Here is a 16,021-nt window from a genome sequence, read left to right as displayed (position 1 = left end):
TTGAAAGAGAAAGTTCAGCTGATGGAATCTTCAAATGCCTCATTTTTGCCAAAGGAATGTGCCCATTTCTGCACCAGCTGTGCTGAGCGGCACGAGTGGAGAAGTGACTGGACATTGGCCTCTAAAGGCTTATTCATTTCATTTGCATCAGACTTCCTTTCATCTACTGAGCAGCTGACCAAATAAATAGCATAAATCTAATTAATCCTCCTTTAATATTGTATTGCCACAACAATTCCAGCATCCCCCCCAAATACTGCAGGAGTGTGGGCCTACACCTGCACAGGCTCCCTGGGAGGAGCACAGCAGGAGTCGCAGGGAATCCAGCCTTTCTTGTGGTTTACTGGGATAAAAGGAAAATAATTAAAAACCAGTTTCCCAGGTTTGAACCCATACGACTTGCTGGATTTCTCAGCTGAAATCCCAGATTCTGCTTTTGTTGAGAGAGCAGTTTGTGGGATATTACAAAATAAGCAGCTGATATCAGGCACACAGCCATCAGATAAGGATCTCAGCCTTTGATTGTGATCAGCAAAATCTCAACTTGGAATGTATACACTGAGCTGTGCCCCAAAACCATGACCAGCTGGGCCTTTCAAGCTTGTCTGTGCACTAGCAAACATCTGCAGCTCTGGGCCAGGCAAGAGCTGGGAGATTAGGGGACAACAAACTATTGAGGGGAAAGGTCCTGCTGCCCCAGAGGGGAAATCCCTGCACCCAGGCTGCTACAACCGTTGCCTATTTCTCAGATGTTCTGTATGTGGGAGGTCCAGGGGTATTAACAGTTTATAAGTATTATACAGAAGTGAAGTATTTGGGGTGATGTTTTGGAAAATAACCATTAGAAACTTCAGTTGCTGCTTACAAAGATACTGTGGAGTGCCCTTCCTCATGCAAGTGTGACTTCATGACCCAGTTCACATTTTTCTTTGAGATCATCATGTTTCCTCTGTGCTGCCAAGAGAGCCGAGCTCAGGTGGGGCACTGGGTTTGGGACATGGGACCTGGAGAGGAGGTCACTGCCTGGAATGACCCTCCCTGCCAGCACCACACATCCCCTCGCTGTCCTTTAGCCTGTGATGGGACTCATAGCTTATGCATAGGAGCCTGCTGCTTTCTAGGAATATTTGCTGTGCAACACATTTATTTTATTGAGAAATAGGCAGGCAGCTGTTTATTCTTTTATTAACTCTATACAGCCCTGAGAGCTATGAATATTAAAGACCTGTGAGTTGCTGGCATCCACATATATCCCTGTTTGCAGAGGCAAAATGTTAGCATCTCAAAATGATGGCAAGTTTAAACTGTTACTTCAGGAATGTCCTCCGAAGATAAAGATGTATATATCCATGTATAGAGCATGTGCACGTGTCTGTCCCCTTTACACTTTAAACGTTGGTGGCCCATGCCCCAGGCACAACGGCATCTGAAGGTGAGGCAAAGATTTATTTGCAGTTTAATTCCCACCCACGATCCCTATTATACAAGAGGAATTTTCTTTTGGTACAAGATAAGCCCATCAGTGACATCAGCAGCACCTAGCCCTGCATACCATAGCCCTGCTGGATTCCTGACACTGAGCCTCTCACTAGGGCTGGGCCATCCAGGCCTCCTGAGTCAGCCCCTAACAACAGCATTTTCTGTTTTGTTTTGGTTTTTGTGTGTCTTCAAACGCAATTTTGCAATTGCAGTTCTGGGGTGAAAGATCAGCTGTTGAAATACGCCCTGGTGTGAATGGAGGGATCGCAGCTCGCGTCCTGTTGTGCGCAACTGGTGAAAATAGCACAGAAATGAGGGTGTGGGGCTTGTGAAAGCATCTCTGAAGGAACAGGAGCACAGAGCACTCTTCTCCAGCTCGGTCTCCTGCCTACCAGTCACTGCTCACTTGTTGGATTACAGCTGCCAACCTGGGGAGGAAAGACTTACAGTGTATCAGGCACACAGGCTTAGATTTATCCCCCTCCTCTGCAGTATTTCCAGCGAAGCAGCTCTCACCTCACAGCTGTGGACTGATGAGCAAAATGACAGTTACTGTTTGCTAAAGAAATATTTGGGGTTGGCTTCAAGGCGTTTCTGCATCGTTCTGGATTCTTTTGTGTATTTCTGTATTCCCTGTGTCAGGGTTTAATGCAGTGGAACGGTCAGAGATTTCCAGGGATATGGACTCAAATATTCCGGTAATTTGATTACAGCACATGCCATGGATTGCAGGAACTATTGTATTCAGAGGTCAAAGTTGTGTCCACACCAATGAGGGAAGTTTTACACCACGTGTCTGATTTTCTTCTCCTTTTCACCTGTCTCAGGAGACAAATGTTTCATCACATAGTGCTGAAATATCTTCATCTCCTGATTTGGGCCAAGATTTAAGAGTGGTTACCCAAAAATTTCTTATTGAGCTGAGGAGAAAGATCTGTGCTGAATGATTCTTTTTCAGTTCTTCTCTTCTGCAGTTTATTACAAGTATATTTGTTTAATTAGGGGGCCCAGCAGTAATGTTGTTAAAATACAAGTGGGCACATTTATTGTTTCCTCCAAAAGGAAACAACCAGTCTCTAGCAGTTCTGGTTTTTCCCTGCCTCAACTGAACATTTACTGCTTTATGTAGCTAGCAGATTGTGAGGCTAAAGTTACTTCTCTTTTTTTCCCTCTTTAATTTCTTTTTGTTAAAAAGAAAAGAAAAAAAATCCCCTCCATTCTCTTAAAAAGTTCTGGATTTTTTAAGGATATGGTCAGAAAGGGGAACTTAAACTCAGCATGATGTTTATAGTGCCACACAAGCTTCAGGAAAAGTGATGTACAGTACTCTTTATTAACATCTAAAAAGTCCCTGAGGGATTATAAGGACTGCAGAGTAATAAACAAATAAAAGTAGCAAGATTAAATTGTTCAGAATATTTTTAGTGATGGAAGCAGCAATAAGTTTTAACCTTGAGAACCAGGGGAAGAGCAGGTTGTGGGTAGAACAAACACAATTAGGAATGGATTCCTCTTAGTGATGACTGGTTATCATTCATGGCATTACAGCTAATTGTCTTGTGTAAATAAATTGTTAAAATACTGATACAAAAGAACAGTACTCAAATGTAAGCACCAGAATTCAGAATTTCTAAATTACAGTAATTTTTAGTCTTCCATTTAAATGATGGATCTGAACTTGCTTTCCCCTGTGGTGCCAAAGGACTCACTACAGTCAAAGGCTGCTCCAGGTACCAACACAAGGAAATACAACCAGCCCTATTCCCAGTCCTCACCCAGGAAGAAACTCTTCTCTCCATCAGAATTAAAACTCCCAACTATTGATACTGTATTATTTTATGAGCATTTTTTAGTACTTCTTCCAGAGCTCCTCTGGTCTCTTTTTAAAAGCTTTACAGCCACTGTGCTGTGGGAAGAACAATTGGTAAAGTCGAGGCAGCCCCGCCAGTGCCAAGGCAAGGCGGTGGCCAAGGGCAGGATTTGGCCCAGGGGCTCCAGTGACAGAGTCAAGAGCTCAGGTTGATTTACAGCCCCCCGGGCTGGGCACAGGACGCTGTGCCAGCTCCTCGGATGGTGTCAGGGGTGGTGACTTCACCGCCGGGGTGGCCTGGGGCCAGGCTGCTCCAGCTGAGGATATTGCGGGTGACATCAGTGGGGCTGTGCGGAGGTGTGATTCAGCCCAGCATCGCGCTGGGAGGCTGCAGCACTGCGAGAGGAAACTCTGTGCTCATTTGAAAGGCACTTGTGTACAGCAGGGAAAACCTTACAGAGTGATGCTCTGCTCGATTATCGGCCCATCGTGCTCCCCCACCACAGAGAGAGCTCTTGCTCACTTTAATTATCGCTTAGGGGGAAGCTGCACCTTCCCTCTCCCCTCCTTTTCCTTGTTTTTTTTTAAAGGAAGGTAGCTTTTAAGAGCTTGCCATGAAGATCTAAGTTAAAGGATTTTCTCTACTACAAAGCCTGCATAGTTTCCCAGGCCAGGTGGACCCGATAGCACTGACTGCATGCTGAAAAATCTCATCCCCACCCTTCAGGCACTTTAATCGTAAGCCTTTCCAGATACACTGGATAAACACTGTCAAAATGAACCTGAAAGGGTTGTTGTTGTTGGTTTAGCCCTTAAATAATTATGAGTTTGTCTGTCTAATTACAACATAATCTTGTTTAAACTTGGATGCCTATTTGCAGTATCTCTTAAATGAGGTGGAAGCAGAAACACTGAAAAAAAAAAAAAGAAAATGCACAGTTCTTCCACTTTAAGAGAAAGAAAAAAGAGTTTTTACTCCTGTAAAATTTAATTCAACCTGACAACAAAAGACACTAACTTGGAAGCTACTGTGGTAAGATAAAGTTGATAAAGAATAGTGCGGGACCTCCGAGATGCAACAGAAACTTAATCCTCTGTGGATAATATTTTTCAAACAGTTTAGAAATACTTTAAGGCAATTTACGGGAAGACTTGAGTGACAAAGCACATTACTTGAAGTGCCTTTCCTTCACTAGGCACTTTCTAAATTCTTTCTCTTTCATTTCTTTATTCTCAGGAGACTTTTAAATCCAGTGAACCAAAACAACACTTTGTTTGTTGGTATAGCACGGGGCTGGCACGGAGGGCAGACACTGCACCTGTTCCAATAAACTGGGGAAATGGAGAGATAAACCATAGCACTCATTAAGAGGAATCTACTGAAACATGAACAATTTGTATTTTGAATATCTTCCAGGAATAAAACGAGAAATACATAAACAGACTTTGCTTTTACCATCATCAGTTTAAAATAAACTTTGTTTAAAGGAAACTTCACATTTGGTTTATGTACAAAGGCAGACATACCACTAAAGAAGCTGTGATAATGCTTGATTTTCTTTAAGAAAGGCAAATGATTTTATCTAGCTGCTCCTATTCTTCTAAAGAAAAATTACCTGTTGGCAGTGTAATCAAAATCAGTTAATTCCCCTGTTCCTTAGCTGTGGCAGCTTTTCTTGCTTTTGCATTTTCTCATGTTGAGTAATATCACATTCTTACAATCTAGTTCAGAATGATCAGAGGAACAACATAAACTAAAGTCCATCTGCTCATCTATTAATAAATAACTAAAATTATGGGGGGGGGGGAGGGAGAATTGTTTGGATCGTTAGCAACAAAGTTCCCTGCAAAATAACTTTTATCTAGGCACAAGGAATATGCTATGTAATATCTGACAGACTATTAAAAAATTTTAAATGAGAAGAAACATTAAGTAACAGTTCCTCAAAGGATAAATTTCTTCAAACATTTCCCTTGATCATCAGAGCTTGTGCTGTTCAACATCCCATACATCTCCCTCAATTTCTCTCTCTCACACACACAGTATTAAATATAAAATGTCATGAAAATTCCTAAGTATCATTTAATGTTGGCAGCCCTGCACTGTAAAGCCATTTATATAAAACTGTGGTTGGCAGCTCTCACTCTTCCATGGGAACAAATTAACATTGGCATTCCAAACACAGGAAAGTAAGGAAATTAGAAACACAGTTTATATTTGGCCAGTGCTTTGAAATACTGTACCATGCTACTGATGTCAATTAATGAAAAGCAGAATTTTGCGGAGAGGGTCTGGTTTTGAAACACATTAACACACGTTAAAACATGTTTGCACAGGAACTGGATTGTAAGCATCTTGGTTCCAAAACAATAAAGCAATTACACTAAAACTTGTAATTTTAAAGTTGCCATTAATTCAATCCACTCAGTCTGGATCACTGAAGGATTTTTCACTGACTCTGAGATGTGGATGGCACAAATGCTTAAAAGAAGGGGTAAGGCACAGTGTGTGGGGATTGCACCCAGGTATATTTTTGTATAAATAATGGAATTGTAGAACATACACCCAAATAAAGGGGAGGCTCAGCAAACTCTGTGGTCCTCATCAATAAAGCAAGGATTTCCGAAAGGACTTTTTGAATTAGAATCGGGTCAAACTTTGCTACCTGCAACCTTTTTTGTAGCAAAGATTTTTACTGACAAAATCGTCAACACCAACAAAATCTAGATGGCAGTTTATCTCCTGGCACAATTCCACTGACTTCAATGGAATTACTCCAGCACGGAATTTGGCCCCACAGCCTTTACAAGGCGCTGTTTATTTGTACTATGATTCAGATATTTTGATACCACGAATCTTTCAGCACTGAAGTTTCTCCATATGAAATATGTCTTGTATTAAGAAATATCAGTTTCACATTTTTGTCAAACATTATTTGCTAAATTCTGTTTGTTGCAGGGATGGGAATTCAGCTGTAGTTCAACAACATGGATTGGGCTAATAATGATAAGCAGTGACTAATAGGAGCTGGTCCATGTTTTGATTGTTTGCAGCAAAGGAAACTTCCCTCAGAAACAATTACGAGATTAGGAGAGAAAACTCTGTGAAGCTCTAGCAGAAACTACTGCATGCTCATTATTTCAACACAGGGGCACTTCTTTGGCCCAATTCTGCTCTCAGTGGTGCTCATGTAAATCAAGAGGGAGTTTATGGGAATTACTTTGGACGTAGAGTTGTAAAAATAAGACCACAGGGCCAGCTTCAGTAGAAATTTGACAATTTACACCAAAGAAGACCTAGCCAAGAATTTTCTCTTGGGCTTCCATTTTTCCAAACTCAAGCATGTGCAGAACTTTATCCATGTGATTAGTCCTCATGTGTAGTCTCATTTACTTTTTATTTCAAACAATTGTGAAGGAAAATCTTCATCCTGAAACTAATTTAAACAGCTCTCTCATTTCTTTAGAAGTTTCTTCCATTTAGAGAAGAAATATACATATATAAAATAGCATATTTTATTTATATATAGTAAAGGTATATATTTTTTGATATATATGTAATTAATTCATGAAAGTACTTTTATGTAGGCCCTAGAGAGGAGGACTGGAAAGGGTTTAAAATATCATGGTCTCTTAATGCTGTATATCAACAGGTAGTCTCTTTATCTGGCATGCTGTCAAAATTTGCTTACTTGTGTTCTTGCTCAGATGACTTCATCCATCATTGCAACTCTTCACTGGTATTCATCCAGTTAGGACAATTTAGAGGCATAAAACTAAATGTGTTATCATTTTAACCACAAATTAACAGTTTCCATATAAATGTTAGCATTTCCTCACTCGGTTCAAGGATAGCAGCCTTAATGGCACTAACCGTATATTTGATTTAAACTAATTAAAAACAGGGGCTCTTGCAATTTAATATATTGATTTTACCAGTGGGACTTACATCTTTTATAATAAGTGTACACAGCTGCACCACTCACCCACCGCCACTCTCAGACCTAATCCCTGCATTCCTCCTGACAATAACATGACAGGATCCACACATCCCAGTATTAGCCTTAACCCCGGTGACACTGCCAGAATGTATTAAACTAAAACATCACAGTGTCCTATTTAAAAGGAGCCTGTCAACAGCTCTGACTGGGTTTTAATAGTTATAATCTTTTTTTTAATTAATGTTTCCAACCACTTGTGTAACCTTCTCTCACACATCTCTCCCCGCCGACCCGAAAATGTGTTTCAGGCTTATTTCCAGGGAATGTAGCGCCTGGTTTCGTGCTGCCTGTGCAGAGCCCATTAAAGCTCCTTTGCAGGGGGTGTGCTGGGACACACACACATGCACACACACAGACACAGGCATGGCACAGCTGGGGGCACTGGGAGCAGGTCCTGCACGCTCCACTGGTGCCCAACTCCTGTTACCGGCATCACAAGACCTGGCCATCAAGGCTTGTCTCCTTCAAAGCCCTTTAAGAGCCGTTGTGTTTTGGCTTCTAAACTGCAGCTCACAGAGGGGGATTCACCCCCCCAGGACAGCCTGTGTGGGAACAGAGGAAAGACCCTGCTCCGGGATAAATCCGCCGGGTGCGAGCAGATGGGGACAATTTCAGGTCCTTTTCCTTTGTGCAAGGACATCTGTCCTTGGCTGCTCCTTTCTCTGCTACCAGCACACCCATGTGGCAGAGGTAAATAGTTCCTGTTCTGCTCTGCCATTTTACACTGGAAACTTGAAAATTAATTAAATTCTCTCTGGGATGGGTCTGTACATTCAAAGAATACCTGCTGGTCACTTGCTGCACGGTCAGTGTCCTTCATACCTTTGCTGAGAGCTTTCTGCCTCAGCCAGTGTTACACCACCAAGTGCTGCACATATCCACACTGCCCAAAACAATTATGGGATGTACCTGTTCAGGCTTGAGAGCTTTTAACAGTGTTAGGCAGAAGAGAAGGAAAAAAAAAGCCGAGGGCTTGGCCTAATGTATGGACAAACCATGTGATCGGGACCAGGCATCCAGGGCTAACTTTTAATCTGCTTTGTTTCAAGTGGGAAATATGTGAAGATCAAATAAGTTCAAATCCAGGTCAAATATCCTTGAAAATCTTTGATTTATATAAGCAGGAAAATGAGGTTTAAAAGAAGTGATTATGAAAGGGTTACTAAAAACACAGCTGTACGCGCACTCTTATATCTGAGGCTCTCCAAAGAAAAACTGTGTGACATCTATATTAACCTTTGGCTGTACACCAATGAAGGCCTGTAGTGAGCTGGAATGCAAGGCAGCCCCTTCCAAATTTTAACACAAGCCAGGTTACAGCTGCAAATGCCTGCAGCCCGTGCTCACTTTATAAAGTATTCCCCGAAGGAAATTTTTTAACTGTTATAGAATCTTTTTCTAATACCCTACAGTGTTAAAGCCTGTTATTAAAGGGCAAAGAGATGGTTCTCTATGCCAAACACTTGTCAACAAAAAGGATAGCCAGATGGTATGAAATAAAAGGAAACTTGGGGGCTCTTCAGCTTCTTGATTTATATTAACAAAAGCCACTTTCAAGTGCTCCTTCCAAGAATGACTAATTCCCCCCCTGTCCTTTTTTGCCAGGATTAAACAATGTTGTTCATTTTATAATCAACCACGAGACAAATTAACAAATTGCGTATCACTTGTGCCGACCCTTTTAAAAATATTCTGAGCAAGTCTGTTTACCAAGGCAAGTTTACCGGCATAAGGACAACGCAATTATTTTTAGAAGAGAAGGTCTAAGTCATCCAGAGGATGTTTACTCCTTAGTTGCTGTTTATAAATTTAAAATTAAACTTGTGCAAAAAATGCTTTGCGTTTTTTCAGCTCCTAAAATGGATCCGTTTATAAACTGTACTTGGACAGGATCTGAAATGAAATTCCAAATGCTAAAATTATGGTAGTAAATTTTACAAAATTAGCCAGTAATTAACTGGCTAACTTAGACCACCGTAGCTAAATTCTCTTTTAATTTACATGTAGCTTCATTCTTGACACAAATCCATTCCCCATTCATCTTAGTGCAGGTGTAAGCTAGGACAAAATGTAGCCTGTAAACGAAAGGGTTATAAATCTAAATCTAATTAGTTGTCAGGATTTTACAGTAAGTAAAACTTTGCTTACTACAAAGCTCCCTAAAACCAAGCACCTGTATTCTGGTTCCTCCCTACCAATACCCAGCATAAATTCTCTAGAATGAATATACACAGTATCTCCATAGAAATCAATATGTGTGGGGTGTGTTGGTGGGGTTTTTACTATGTAGCCCAGTAAATCTTGCAACGTAATTTTAAAAAAAATATTATTCCCTCTAAAGTTGTACAACTAGATGGATGAAGAATATGAATAAGGCAAAAAAAAAAGTGCTTTTGTAGGTTAGCCTTTGGAAGCCTGGAATTAACATTTATTATTGATTGAAATGTAAAAGTATTATTTCTTCACTTGTTTTTACTTCCTTCATGCTAAAATGAGACTTTATTATGCTGTGACACTTCCTCATTGTGATGGCTCTGGTACAGTAATAAAAGCCTACCTGTGAAACGCAATGCTCACAGAGTATCTCTTACAAAAGTAGGACACAGTTTACGACAGTCTGCATCTAGGAATTCAGCTCTGCTTTAAAAGGGATCATTGTAGAAAGTCTCCAAAAAAATTCAGTTCTACAATAGATCTTCTAATTTTCCCTGAATGTCATAGAAAACTGTACGTCTCAGAGCAGGTGTTGTGTTTGATTACATACGGAGTGAGTGGCTGCTCTAATTCATTAAAACCTCCATAAACAAGCCTGCCTTTGTCCTATAAAGATGAAAGAGCCATGACTATAATGGGATGAAAGGTGTGCACAGCGATGAAGAAAGCTATTATAGATCTATGTCCTTTTTAAACTCGTCCTGGCATGCACTGTTGACAAGGGAACAAAACAGCACAGATAAACCTCCAAAATGTGCCTTGCTCATAGTAATTCCACCTGTCCTTAAAACTATTGGGTTTTGCTTGTACTCTTACTACTCCCTGAGCATGCTGACAGCAATGAAATAAAATGATCATTTAGGATTTTGCATAAAGAACAGTCTTGGATTTCTAAGCTGATTACAAACCCTGGCAGGCTGAAATGAGTGAATGTATCCACTGCAGTCGGCAAACTGCATGGGGATGTTGATTAGCAGGGGTCGTGGTTTATACAGGTGAAACCTGCTCCATACAAAGTTCTCACGCAGACACAGACATACCCTAAATATGACTTTTATTTCACATTTCTGGATGGATTCCACTCCTTTGTATTCAAAATAGTCAATGGCCTGAACATAAATTCTTTCTTATAACTCTTACATGAGCTGACAAAAGAGACTCTTCCATACATCGGAAATGTGGGACAAGAGCTCTGCAGTTTCACTGATGATTCAGGAAATTACTACACCTGAGGAGCAGAGCTAAACTCCCTCCCATTATGTACTTACATTTTTCACAAGGTTCTCTCTCCTCTACTGAAATGGAAAACGAAGTGTGAATTTTGCTATTGCTACTTCAACATCTTTTGTCTTCTGTTCAGGACTTTCCTTGCACTCAGCTGCGCACAGTGTAGGACCCAAGAACCACAGAGAACAGTGTTAGCAAGGTCACCCTTATCTTTAAAGTCAAATATTTGACTGCCATTGGTACTTTTGACTGCTCAAATATTTGATTTTAAATGTATCATTGCTCATCAGCTTAAGTATCCAGCAGTGACTAGACAAACACTGTAATTCCAAATGGAAAGCACCAGCCCTCATAGAGCACAGCCCCCGGGCCAGATGTAATTCCGAGCTTCCCACTGTGAAGCTTATGGCAGTTAATAAGGAGGTGCAGCTCATGCAAACTAGAGCTCTCCCACAGCGTCCTGTGGCTCCTTATCATGCAAGAATTGCGTCGGGATGGCTACCGTGTCTAATAATTATTAAAGTGTGTCACAGAGCCTTTACAGCTGCTGATCTTTTCAAGTCAGTTAAAGCGCTGGGATTAGAGAGGTGGTGGTTTAGGTGGTGATTTAATCTTTGTTGCCTCTGAAGTTCCAGACAGTGGAAGTGCCCAGAACAGTGACATCCATAAAGGTGTTAATGGATTTATTGGAGATGGGGGTCTGTAATTCCTGGCAGGTTATGTGCCAGAGCTGTGCTCCTCTTGTACTTGTTTGGGACAGAGTCTGATCTTGCTTTGGAAATACAATTCAGGTTCTGCCTTGAACTTGCAGGCGCCCAATCTGTACATGTGTGGTTTAAGAGCCGCACACGATGAGGTCTAAAAACGGATAGAGAGAGCCAGGTCTCTAATTATGTATTTAAAATAGAATGCGCACCCTGACAATGTTTTACTCAAATCCGGCCAAGTCAGTCCACACGGGTGTGCGATCTACAGCGAGCAAATAGAAATCAGATTGGGCCGTGGCATCCAATTAGAGAGGCCTAGTGAAGCGCATACAAAGCGTGCCAGCTCTCGTATCGTTTGCATAAACCCATCCACATGTGCTTGTGAAAAGAGGCGAGTTAGCGGCATAAACTGGGATCAACAGGAAAAGCTACAGGAGTAAATAAGGATTTACTGTGGAATCCCTCCTAAACCATTAGGAAAACATGTGCGAGCAGCTCAGAGCGGGAGCGCGGCGCTGGGATGCCGCGGGGAACCATCCCAACCATCCGTGCGCCCAGCCCTGATGGCTCCGCATCCCTCACGAGCACCAGCCCGGCACCGGGAGCTGTGCGGGACCCGTGCCGTGCTCCTGCCTGGGTTTCGTGTCTTCCTTGGCAGCGTGGGATGTGGAGCAGACCTGCTAATCGTCCTGTTAAACTCCTACCTGCAAATCCAATTTCTGAAGTGCAGCGACTATCAAAGGGAGATGACGACAAAGACCTCAGTGTGTCGGCGTGTGTGGAGCGTGGGGAGAGCTCGTGGCTGTCCAAAGGCTGTGATGGGAATTCCGAGCGCTCTCCCCGTCGGTGCCGCTCAATTACCGCCTGGCAAAGCAGCCGTCCTTCCAAGGGCCGCTACCTGCCCTTCCGTGCCCAGGTGGGCTGTCACCCACCTGACCCGCTGGGAAACAGCTCCCAGCCGGGGCCACCTGCGCCACCAGCCCCTGTCCTCCCATCGGTGGCCAGGGCCCCGCTCCAGCCTCCCCCTGACACGGTTCCCTGCCCGGCTGCCCCGGACCCAGTCGCGCCGAGACCGGCACTCACCCAAGTTGACGAAGCTCATGACCATGTCAGCCTCGGTGAGGAAGTTGCTGTCCTGCAGGCTGGCCAGGGGCGGCCCCTGGGTGCTGAAGATGGGCTTGTAGGGGTAAGAGAAGCCCTCGCCGTCCTCGGCGGCGGCCCCCGCCGCCCCCTCCTCCACGGACATGGCATTGTAGAGGTCCAGCATGAACATGGGGGCCGAGTTGTGCTTGCCGTGGAGGTGCGGCCGCGGGCGGTGCGGCAGGCCGAGGATGGAGAGGATCTCCCGCTGCATCTCGCGGCGCTCGGGGCCGCGCAGCCGCCGGTGGATGAAGCTGGAGTGCACCTCGTTGTCCACCGTGAAGTCGGCGAGCACGCAGCGCAGCCAGAGGGCGGGCGCGGCGGCGCCCAGCACCAGCAGCCAGGAGGCGGGCTGCCCGCGCCCCGCCACCGGCATCGCGGCGCGGCGGCGGCGGCTGCGGGGCGGCGCGGGGGGCGCGGGGCTGCCCCGCCGCGGGACGCGCCCCGCCACCGGCATGCGCGGGGGGGCGCGGACGGACGGCGCGGCCCCGCGCTCAGCCCCCGCGGAGGCGCCGCAGCCCGCTCATGGCCCGAGGCGGCGGCGGCCGGGGCTGCCTCAGCGGCACCGGCCCATGGACGGGGCGGCGGCGGCGGCGGCGGCGGCGGCCCGAGGCGCTTCCCCCGGCGGCGGGAGCGGGAGCGGAGCGCTCTGCCCGCGTCCCGCACGCCGCGGCGGAGCCGTGTGAGCGGCGCGGCTCGGCGGGGAGCGGCGGGAGGGTGTCTCTGGTGGGAGGAGCAGGCAGCAAAACCCAAGCGCTCTCTCTCGCTCGCCCGCTCCAAACCGCTTGGGAGAGAAAATCCCTGGAACTGCCTCGAGGAGGGACGTCTGCTCAGGTTGCTTTTCAGGATGTTTGTGGAGGCTGCGGGCTCGGCGAGAGGCTGAGCCGGTCCCAAGCGCCTAAATTACCGTGAACGTCATTAAGGAGAAGACACCCCAGGAGGGAGGGCGCTTTATGTATAAAGAAGGGGCCCAAACTCCCGCAGACTTTATAGATGCGAGTACATCGGCTGTCTGCACAAGCACGCGTACACACTTTTTTCTCTGCCTACTCCTTTTTTTTCAAGAAGTACATATTAGAAGAGACTGTCCGTGACAAAACCGACACCATTAAACAATTTAAAACGTGATGATTATATATTCACGTACATGGACACGTATGTATATCCCTGTGCACAGAGCCCCGGGTCACTTTTTCCAGCCGGCAGTGGGGAGAGTTAATGGAGGAGCGTTAGAAATCCGAAGGGAGAGATATTCTCCAAGAATGGCAAACCCAGGAACATTTACTTGAAATGAAACTATCAACCTGTGCACACGGGTGGCTTATGCCATTCCATTACCCTGCACCCTTGCTTTCCCCTTTCCTCCTGCTCGCTGATATGTGCCTTTGCGGGATACTGCCTTGAAATGGATTGTCAACTTCTTAAAGCATGACTTTTTAAACTCGGTGGGTGCAACATCTATAGTAATGGAGCCCCAGTCCCAATTAGCCCAAGTAGATGTTTGCTACAACAATTAGTAATTAGTAATAATAATAATCTCAAATAACAAATGTAAACTAATGCTTCCCAAATCTTACTTGGAAAGAAGGGGAAGCCAGGATGGTCCATTTGGGTCACTGAATCCAGCCTGAGGTAACTTCAGAAACCATACATGTATACATTGAGTTTATGCTGACATTAAGATTCATTCCTTGGGAAAAGGAGGAAGAAGAGGGGTGGAGGATAAAGGAGCTCAGCAGTTTTTGGGGTGTTTTTTGCTAGATTGTTCATCTAATATTTTCAGATGAGCAATATCCAGTAGTATCCAGCACCAGATCCTGCAGCTCTTTTGCAAACTAATATTCAGCACTTCTTTTAGTTCTTTATGTTTAAACTCCTGGCATGAACAGCAGTTAGCCGGTCAAAAAGCTGCATGGGAAACATGGTGAATGATTTGATGTGTTTGTATGCATGCATGTGCACCTCTTAATAACAGGGAAACTGAGGCATCGAGGTGACTCACGGCACTATTGAAATAGTGGTGGAACCAGCATTAAACCCTTAGCTCAGACTTAACGCATGTTTAGGAATGGCTCAAGCTCTGGGGGGATGGAGCGGTCAGAGAGGTTGTGAAGCCACATCCACCTTAAGTATCATGAGAGCTCTTGCTGCACTTACTGGTGTTAATGGGGCTGCTCAAAAATCGACCCTGTTGCTGCCTTCCCGATGAAAACACCAGAGCAGTTGAATTTTGGCTGCCCAGTTAAGATCAAACTCTCCAGCATCTTTTGTACTTCCTGAGGAGCAGCACTAACCTGCTCTTCACCAAGCATGTATTTGCCTAAATTTCTTTCTTGCCGAGGGTGTGGTTTCTAGATCAATTTAAGCTGATTTAAAGCCAGGCTCCCCCTGAGAAAGATGTTTGTTTTCTCATCCCACCCCAGTCTGGACCTTCAGCTGTGCAGCCCCACCCCTCTCCAATGCTGGTACCAACACTTACACACAGGCCAGGAAACTGATTCTGGTTTTAAAAGACTTTTTTTAACCATTTGAGTATTTGTTTTTGCTGAAATAATTTTCTGCTGGATCAGCTCCTTGTTCTGCCTGACTCCATGTTGTGGTGGAAGGAGGGAGGCCACAGGAATGCACAGCTAGGGGCAAGGAGAGGGTATCTGGGTTGGGCTGCCGTAGGAAGGGCAGACAGATGATTTGGGATCTCTCTGCTCTCCCTTTCAGCTGCAGACAACTTGATTTCTCTTCCTTTTTTGTTCCTTGTAGACTGTTTTTCCACAGTTGTGACTGTTGGCCTTTCATCAAGCAGCAGGAGGACAAGCAGCCTTGCCTTTGGCATGGATATGAGATTAAAAAGTCTGCAAGGATGGAACAGTGGACAGGAGAGCAGGTGCCTCTGCTGCCTAAATTACTTGTACTTGAACTGTTTGAAGCTCCCATTTAAAAACTGGCTGAACTTGAGGTCAGTGTTGTGTTCTGGAATGGCAACAGGCTCTGAGAGAAAGAAAAGTAAGGGAGGTTTCTCTGCTCACTCGTTAATACCTTAGCTAACTGCCCTTGGTGCTATAGGTGTCATTGGAGAAAGAGCAGAGGACAAAAAGTAAACCTTGAGACCCTTGATTTGACAATTTTCTTGAAAAAGTGATGTTTGAATCTATTTCCTTCTTGTTTTGTCTATTTAAGTGGTCTGAGTCAGGCCACATTTAGCTATATTCTGATTTAATGCAGGATATGCTCTTAGAAGAGGGGCATTGCTGCTTTTATATTCTGTATCCTATGCTTTTATAGGAGCAGTTGGGAAAGTTTCCTCTTTTATATGGTATTTTCTGTGATCCTGCTGCACCGGTACAGCTTTTAATAAATGCACGATAGTCTGCAATGGGGATGCTTAAAAGAGCATAACAAAACCACCCCAGCAGCGTGGGATGAGAAAGTGAATTTGTTAGAGTAAC

General features: G+C 44.5%; 1 protein-coding gene across 1 annotated transcript in view; it reads right to left on the bottom strand.

Annotated features, from left to right (window-relative positions):
* The window catches only part of BMP7 (bone morphogenetic protein 7), a 43,049-nt gene extending 30,014 nt beyond the window's left edge, over nt 1–13,035 (bottom strand). The window contains exon 1 of the mRNA XM_069033915.1: nt 12,522–13,035. Coding sequence (XP_068890016.1) covers nt 12,522–13,035 — 514 coding nt within the window. The remainder of the gene's footprint in view (nt 1–12,521) is intronic.
* Between the last annotated feature and the right edge of the window lie 2,986 nt (nt 13,036–16,021).

The sequence above is a fragment of the Aphelocoma coerulescens genome, chromosome 20 (genome assembly GCF_041296385.1).
Source record: "Aphelocoma coerulescens isolate FSJ_1873_10779 chromosome 20, UR_Acoe_1.0, whole genome shotgun sequence".
NCBI lineage: Eukaryota > Metazoa > Chordata > Aves > Passeriformes > Corvidae > Aphelocoma > Aphelocoma coerulescens.
Note: the sequence above shows the minus strand (reverse complement) of the source record. Positions and strands in the feature narration are given on the sequence as shown.